The sequence below is a fragment of the Trachymyrmex cornetzi genome, unplaced genomic scaffold, assembly GCF_001594075.2.
Source record: "Trachymyrmex cornetzi isolate Tcor2-1 unplaced genomic scaffold, Tcor1.1 scaffold1569, whole genome shotgun sequence".
NCBI lineage: Eukaryota > Metazoa > Arthropoda > Insecta > Hymenoptera > Formicidae > Trachymyrmex > Trachymyrmex cornetzi.
The window spans coordinates 9,723-18,661 of NW_017296167.1; the positions used below are offsets into that span (position 1 = coordinate 9,723).

At 28.9% G+C, this 8,939-nt stretch overlaps 1 protein-coding gene and 1 long non-coding RNA gene across 2 annotated transcripts; both read left to right on the forward strand.

The window, feature by feature from the left end:
• Positions 1 to 2,565: 2,565 nt before the first annotated feature.
• On the forward strand, positions 2,566 to 6,437 carry LOC108758469 (uncharacterized). Its single transcript, XM_018503455.1, has 5 exons — positions 2,566 to 2,683; positions 5,118 to 5,180; positions 5,254 to 5,457; positions 5,863 to 6,097; positions 6,313 to 6,437. Exons 2-5 carry the CDS (start codon positions 5,130 to 5,132, stop codon positions 6,435 to 6,437), a joined length of 615 nt encoding a protein of 204 aa, XP_018358957.1. The 5' UTR covers positions 2,566 to 2,683; positions 5,118 to 5,129.
• Positions 6,436 to 8,630, forward strand: LOC108758470 (uncharacterized). Its single transcript, XR_001939949.1, has 5 exons — positions 6,436 to 6,457; positions 7,312 to 7,391; positions 7,550 to 7,614; positions 8,127 to 8,222; positions 8,324 to 8,630. It is a non-coding gene; the product is annotated as an uncharacterized LOC108758470 (long non-coding RNA).
• The last annotated feature ends 309 nt before the right edge of the window (positions 8,631 to 8,939 follow it).

Below are 8,939 nucleotides of genomic sequence, written 5' to 3' on the forward strand. Positions count from 1 at the left end.
CCTAGGTTCGAATCTCTCAAGGTAAGTGTGTATAACACACGTCGAACGACGAAATGTCGAGGTTCAGTCATACTTCAGCATGATAATAGTGTGCATGTTTTACAAGAACATAATCATCCAAGATCACCATTTGTTAAAGAACAAATTGAAATGAAAGAAGAAATGCTAAAGCTTTCTCGCGAGACTTCTACTGGATTAAAAGAAATCTTTGATACAATGTCCAGAAGATAAAATTATTTGATATAACATAACTTGAAAAATATTTAATGAAAAAATATTTTATTATAGTATTTTGAAAAACTCTCGACATCATCTATTAGATTCTGGTATAAAAAACGAGATGTCCTATTTACAAAAAATCAATGTAACCTTGACCGTGACGCTATCCAAGATCAAACCGATGTGATCAATAAATAGATTTTTTGAACTCTACAACTTTTGTTTGGAACATTTTTGTCATGAATACTTAGTTTCCGAAATATTAAGAGGTTTCCACACTTTTGACAGACTCTGTATACAATACATGTGGTATATATATTAATTTTATGAGGGTATCCCATTTTAATTTCTCCAGACAAATATCTCGAAAAATATCGAAAATATAGAAAAATATTTTAGATAAAAGTTGCATGATTGGAGAGGGCCACATGATTAAAATATAGATTTGACCTTTTCAAGGCCAGGTCAATATGATCGATATTTTGTCAAATGGAACCCCCATTTTTAATTTTTAATATTTTTATAGCTTACCTCGAGAGTTTTTCAAAACACTACAATTACATATTTTTCCATTAAGTACTTTTCGAGTTATGAAGCTTAAAATATTTACAATATTGTTTGCACCAACATTACCCTAAGTGTCCGACCGACGACTAAAACTTCTTGAATGTTATTTAGGATTATGACTTGAATAAGATTGATCAAGATCAAGGCTGTTGAAATATATTTATTATTCTTGATCACTTAAATTTTTACAATTCGCGAACTTCTATAAGCACCGACGGTCTTTAGTAGTATCTCATCCACGACAGCCTTTTAGGACGATATTCATAGTTCTTATTTTAAGATCGTCTTATGTAATGAGCTGTGATGAACTGGGCCGGGATTCTCTAAACGTTTTATCGACAATTGTCGCTATTGTTAACTAGCGAGAACCAATGAGAACCACGCTTTCTTTCAGGATTGTCTCGCCATTGGCTGTCGCTAGTTAACCATAGCGATAATTGTCGATAAAACGTTTATATCGAATTCGGCAGACTGCACTAGTGCGCACTAAGTCTGGATCCTCATACGGGCAACAGCGCTTTGACACAGAACGCTGTATGAGGATCTAGGCTAAGTGCTAACATTTTAGTGCTGCACATTCGGATTGAGCGCACTGTATTAGTACGCTCAGATTGTAATCGCCAAATGAAAATGACTCAGTGTAGTGCTGAATTTATATTCGGATTATCCGAATGAACTGAACGAGTTCAAAGAATAGTGTATTGACGTTTCTGACAATGCAGTTTAATATAGCACCAAAATGGTTATGTACTCGCACTGTGTCAGAGCTAGGGATGTCAATATCGAGCAAAAATATCGACTATTAATATATTCAGATATAAAACTATATTCATTCCGAATGAATAGAGATTATATTGAATATATTGCACAGCGAATAGATTAAAAAAATCTCAATTTTTTTAAAACTTACGAACGAAGATCTGTGATATTTAATCATTTGATGTAGAGAAGGCTCCGTTTATTTATAGTCCCAATTAATATTATAAACAATAAATATAAATAACTTCTTTTTTTACGTCTCAATAACTAATTACTAGCCCTTAAATATTAACTCAAAAATGTAAAATAAAAACAAAAGTTAGGAAATATAATTGGTAGAAAATGTATTTAACGATCATTTTTTTTATAAACTCGATACACCTTACTGAGCGCTCTTGTATCTAATTGACATATTTCGTTGGATCTAAAAGTACAGACCAACCAAACAAATGCAAGAACTTACTGAGCGCTCAGTCAGGCTCAGCGTAATACCGACCTACCGACTACTGAATGCACTCAAAACTCCTACAAGTATTCATAAAAATGGAGAGTGAATATGAATAATAAAAAAATGTCTAGTCAATATCTTATTCATAATTTTTTATTTGATTTTTTATTTTTATTTTTTATTTTTATATTGAGCAGCAAAAAATATCGAATATTCGATATTATCGAATAACGATAAACATCCCTAGTCAGAGCAGCACCAAAACCGAGTCAGTGCATGTGTGCCGAACTCGCTATTAAGTGAACCGCTTCCGTGAATGAATTATTCCCCTCTATGTTCCTAGTTCATCGTTTTTATTGTATGTTTGTATATTTTTTAACAAAATTCGGTTCCCAATTTTTTATATTTATGACATGTAATTTTTTTTCTAGCAATCCGAATGTAGCGCAGTATTTGAGTTTTCCGTCTATAAAATGTAGCATGCATCGTGAACGTATAAAAAGCCGACCACCCATACCTGATACATTGACATCATTACGTAACATTTTGGAACACTGTGACATAATAAAAAATGTATATAAGGGAAGCTTAATTACAGATAATGAAAAAACTGCAATAATTTTATCCAGCAATTCTTTACTAGAAGCTTTATCGTCCGCTACTGAAATCTATGTCGATGGAACATTTTCTGTAAGTATGCAACTTTTACTTATTAACCGTGGATTAATACAAACAATATAATAATTAAACGGCTTCATCCACGTACACAGGCTGAGTTTTGTACAGGATCATACATTAATCCATATTTATTATAATATATAAAACCAAACGTTTCGGTCTGTCATCAGACCATTTTCAATAGTATTACATAGAATTGTTAAAAATTTCTCAATAATTTTGAATATTTACAGATCGAAATCATTCTCGTTGTCATTATATATATCGCTGTCCAATAATTAAATTATAATTTTCGAAATATCATATATAACATTCGTCAACTGCATAAAACCATGGAAAGCATAGTATGTCCTATCTGTTAAAATAATTTTCATCCTCTGCACTCCATGAAAACAAGTCTGCTCTAACTATTAACGAATTATAAGTTCAAAATTACATTTACTTTTATAGTCTATTTTAACATAATATTATATAGCTACTTACATTATAAGTGAAGTTAATAATTATATTATCATTAGTGATAATCTTTTATCATCCCAATAAATCGACGCACCATTACCTGATACTGATAAATAATAATTTATAGTTATTAATATGAATCACTCAATTAATTAATTCCAAAAAACTTAGTAATACCTGCGTAGAATTATTAAAATGTATCACACGAAGTAATGCACACAGCACACTTTATCAAAGACATATTTTTCTTTCCTTTGTTCGTTTTAACGCTAATAACAGTTAATGTGAGGAAAGCTAGGACGAGCTGCGAGAAACTGTCTCGTATATTCTGACACAACGTATTTATATCGAAGGCTAAAGCGAACATTATATGAATTCAAAACAAATCAATATCATACAATGCCGAGCAAAGAAACTTATGCTTCTGGAAATTTTTGAGTGTCAATCTGCTTGTTTAAACCGTTTTCTTGTTTTTTGATAAAGATCATCTCTGATATTAGTCTTTTGAAAAGATATTGTTCTTTATCCATAATTTGTATATCATCCCAATTAAAATTGTGACCATTATTAATATGATGTTCTGCTAAGACGGAACTGCCATATTTTTTATTTTTTATATCTTGTTGATGTTCAACCATACGTGTGCCGATCTTCCTTTTAGTTTGACCAACATACGACACGTCACATTCTCTACAGTTTATCTTATAAACAACCCCTTTCTGTTCATTCGTCTTTAATTTGTCTTTACCTAATTTGATAATAGAATTTAAATTATTATGTGCTTTAAACGCAACTTTTTTATTCATTTTGTGAGCAATATGAAAAAACTTTTCTGAAATGTTGCGTATATATGGTACAATGAAATAATTACTTTTATTATTCATATTAGCATCATCCAATATTTTATTATTAATATATAAATTCTTCCTTTTTGCTAAAATTTTAATTCTATTATTTATCGTAGAAAAAATCACATTCAACGGATAACAAGTAGAACATCAACAAGTTCTATAATATTTTGTTCTTGGTAATCAGGATGAGCCAAAAAAATTATTCGGTCCAACAAACTTATTATAATACCTCTTTTTTGTTGGTCTGGATGAGATGATACAAAATTTAGATAACGACCGGAATTAGTCATTTTTTTGTAGTTATTAAATCTGATGCAACCATCTTTAATCATGACCTTGAGATCTAAAAAACTTACAGAATCATTCGAACCTTTATCAAGAGTAAAATTAATGCGATTGTGATAACTATTAAAGAGTTCCAAAACTGTTTCAATTTTATCGAAAGGCAAGGCAAGCAAAATGTCATCTACATATCTGCAATAAATGGGTACAGGAATATTTAAACGACTTAAAATGTCTGTCTCGAGATCTTGTATTACGAGATCAACCAAGATTGGAGAGAGCGGTGAGCCCATTGGCAATCCAAAAACTTAGTTTATAAAAAAGGTTATCAAATTTAAAAAATGTTGAATTGAATATCAAGGAAATTGCACTCATATTCCATGGTTTTATGCTGTTGACGAATGTTATATATGATATTTCGAAAATTATAATTTAATTATTAGATAGCGATATATATAATGACAACGAGAATGATTTCGATCTGTAAATATTCAAAATTATTGAGAAATTTTTAACAATTCTATGTAATACTATTGAAAATGGTCTGATGACAGACCGAAACGTTTGGTTTTATATATTATAATAAATATACTTTTGTTGATTTCTTTAATATAAGAGGATAATTTATAAAGAGGACAGTCACAATGCAACGTACAATGATACGTAAAGGATTGCCAATTTTATGGATTTTGGGCACACCGTAACAATGCAACTTTTCCCTATATAATACTTTAACAAAAAATTATAACAATATTTACAGTATAGCAAACAAATCATAATAATGGCAAAATATTTTAGCACATAATTTTAAATTGGATTATGAAAATAATTATTGTATGTTGTACTTTTTTAAGGTTCTCCCACGTATGCCTCATATGGCACAACTCTATTCTGTACATATACGATATATGAATACAGTAAGATATTTGTTTAATTAAAATTTAATTTATTAAAATTTTTAAAACATACAAATAAAAATAATTTTTCCAGGGCATTGGAACATTATTTATATTATGTGATGTACGTACAACTACTATGTATGATGCTTTATGGGACAAAATTATACAGATGGTACCACAACTTAAAGAAAACGTTAAGTTTATAATGAGCAATTTTGAAATGGCTGCAGTAAAATCGCTTAGTACAAAATTTCCCAGAGTAAAGTTAACTGGATGTTGGTTCCATTTCAATCAGGTATATGAAATAATTATTGTACCTTACAAAGATAGCAATGTTAAATATGTTAAAAACATAAATACGTTAATTATATTGCTCAAGTTAATCAACCAATTTTCGTTAATATTACATAATGAATATGTTTGGTTAAATTCAGTTGGACTAATGTTAATTATGTGCTTGTCATACTTAATGTTATTGTTAATTGTACGTGTTATTATACGTGTTGGAATTTAACGAACTATTATCTAGACCTTTATTTTTATCACTATTATCCAAGGCAATCTTATGTATTTTTGAAGGTTTAAATTCTGTAAGTGTATTAGTTGCTTCTGACCAAAGTAATATAATGGCGAAAACTACGCCTTTCAAATGCTCCAAAAACTATACTTTCCATGACAATGACATTGCCTTTGTTACGAGCCAGATATGTTTCAAGAAGCTATGTCTATTATACAAATCGAAGCTGATATCCTTTTTTGCGAATATCCAGATATTTTACAATTTACATCCTATCTGAGGCGTACCTGGTCAAATATGGCATCAAGAATTAGTACCTATGATTGTCCTATACGTACTAACAACATAGTAGAAAGTTTTCATAATATTGCGGCACAAAAGCTCGGCACGAAAAATATTAATATTTGGACGTTTCTAGGTAATGTTTATTTTTAGTTAATATTTAAATTAACATATTTTTGTTGATTATATATTATAAATATTTACTAACTTTCTCTCTCTCTCTCTCTCTCTCTCTATGGTAAATGTTCATTATTATTACAAAAATGATCTCTTAATTACTTTTTATGGTTTATTAACACTTCTTCAAGTTACTTTATATATCTATTTTAATTTTAATTTTCCTTTTTCTAGAAAAATTAGCAGATTTGATTACTGATCAAGAACTGGATTTTCGTCGTTTAAGAAATAATGTTAGACCTCGACGAAACCATACACGGACAAATAGAGAACGCGATATTAAAATTATTAATGCATAAAGAGATCTGATTAATAAAAGGTAATATTTTTTATTTGTGTCCTTTTTAATTTTAATTAAATTTAATTTCAGATAATCTGGAAATAAAAAATTCGAACAGATTAGTTTATATATGAATTAATTTAGCCTTTAATGATTTTCCGAAAAATTGAATGATGACAAAATTCAAATTTTGATATTTTATACAAAAATCAGAAATTTTTTGTCCATAAAAAAGTACAAATTTAAAAAATCTTTCAATTAAAGACTAAATTTAATCTAAAAATAAATTTCAAATTGATCGGTGCAGTCGATGTAGTTTCTGAAATATTTTGATCACTATTTTCAAATCGTAGTTTTGATAAAAATGCATTGAAAGTTTCAAGTACAGTTTATATTAAATTACAAAATTCATTTTCAGCTTACAGTTATCTTTCCCCTTTCTATATAGATCCTATACAAAATCTTTTGCCGAAGTTAGCCTCTAAAACATCAACTTAAAGCGTCAACTTAAAATATTAACTTGCCAATGATATATTCTTCCCTTCCGGGTGCTCTCTTGTGCGTCAAATATTTGTATGCGCTCAGTGACTTTTGCCTATATATTGATGAACATTTCGACCGTTGCTTATACACTTACCTGTGTATATTTTAGAATTACTATTATCAATGTAGTTTATATATTTTAAATTGTAATTCTTCTTTGAATGCTGGAACATTTACGATCATTTCTGTTTCTATTTTACCCAACTTTATATGATTTATACGATAGAAATATATAAATGCTGTAAGAACATGTTTTTCAAAATTTCTAACTGCCTATAACCCTTTAATACGAGTATAATATATATGGTACGAATACAAACATTATATTGTGATACTTTAATTGTTTTAAGGTTGTCAGTAGAAGAATTTTTATTGATGTTTACTAAAACTATTAATATCGAAGGAATGGAACAAACAATATCATTTGAAGGTAAATTTATTAAATTGCTACATATAAATTATACGATTAAATGTTTATACGATTCCATATTTTTCGTTGAAGCATATATACTAGAATCAAATGCATAAAAAATTGTAATAATAGGTTTATTTAAAAAATGTATTTCTTTTCTCAGATGCTCAATCAAGTGATGTTTTACAACCTGCAGATATAGAGTTGTTCACAGAAATATTACACGAGACATACCAAATAGGTGAATATGTTACTGTTTTATTCTCTTTGTGTTTATGAAATTACTTATTAAATGTATTAATTCTTTACAATTTCCAAGCTGTAGTGCACAAATTGATATACATAAAGATGTATGTTTATTAAAGACATGTTAAACCGTAAAATTCTCAATACATTTTATTGTTGTTAAATAAAATATGTACTTTATAATACGCGAAATATTTGCATTTTACTTTTACACTCAGATTCAATAAGTGTACAATGACTTTAATATGCACCCAATGTGCACTAATGCAGCCAAGCGAAAACGGTATTAGTCTCTTTAATTAAACTCGAAGACTTAACTTGTTAATTCTATTAAAATTTGTTATACCATAATATTTAAAAAATTCTATATTAATATATTATAGTAAATGATTAATATTTTTATAATACAAATTTCGAGATTTAAAACAGCTATTAATTTTAAAAAGTTTAGCTTTAAATTATTTAATTTTATTTATTTTATAAGTTAATTTACATCTTTTATTTCAGAAAAGCAAACTAACATTAGACGCAGAAGATCTCGACACGTTAATACAAATTTATCTAGTCGAATAGAAGAAAGACATATATCTAGAAGAGATACAGGTAACAAAAATTTTGTAATGTTTGCACGTAATGCGCACGTCTTTAAAATTTTGTCAGTATTAATTAAATAAAAATATGTAAAAATAATCTTTCATTTCCAGAAGATATAGAAAATGATTTCGATGTACAGAGAATAACAGTAACGCCTGCAGTAATAGAAATGACACAAGATGGAGAAAATGATTCCGATGTACAGAGAATAATAGTAACGCCTGCAATAATAGAAATGACACAAGATGGAGAAAATTCTTTCAATACACAGGGAACACTTACATCTGAAATAATAGGAAATACACAAACAACGCAACATGAACCTCAATCAATAGCTGTCATTTTTAACTTGGAAACCGGAATCTCTCAAACGACGCAACATGAACCTCAATCAATAAATATTACTTCTAATTTCGAAACAGGAATCTCGCAAATGATACAACATGAATCTCAAATAATAAATGATACTTCTGATTCAGAAACTTTATCCTTAAATACGCAAGGTAAATAATATTACAAGGATAATAGAAAGTAATACTAAATAGCGATTCAAATTGCTTCAAAATATAAAATTCAAGTTATTCTCTCATACAATTGTTTTGTAGACAATATTATCTTTCTTTTTCTTTTCTACCTTTTATAAATCCACCCAGGTAAGGTTTGCCGACTCTCACCCGATGTTGAACGTTGGGCCGACGTTGGCGAATTCACGGAAAACCGACAGTC

Coding starts and splice junctions, on each gene's coding strand:
- LOC108758469 (XM_018503455.1), top strand. CDS start 5,130: ATGCCTCATATGGCACAACTCTATTCTGTACATATACGATATATGAAT. Junction 5,181..5,253: donor ATATACGATATATGAATACA/GTAAGATATTTG, acceptor TAATTTTTCCAG/GGCATTGGAACATTATTTAT. Junction 6,098..6,312: donor TAATATTTGGACGTTTCTAG/GTAATGTTTATT, acceptor TCCTTTTTCTAG/AAAAATTAGCAGATTTGATT.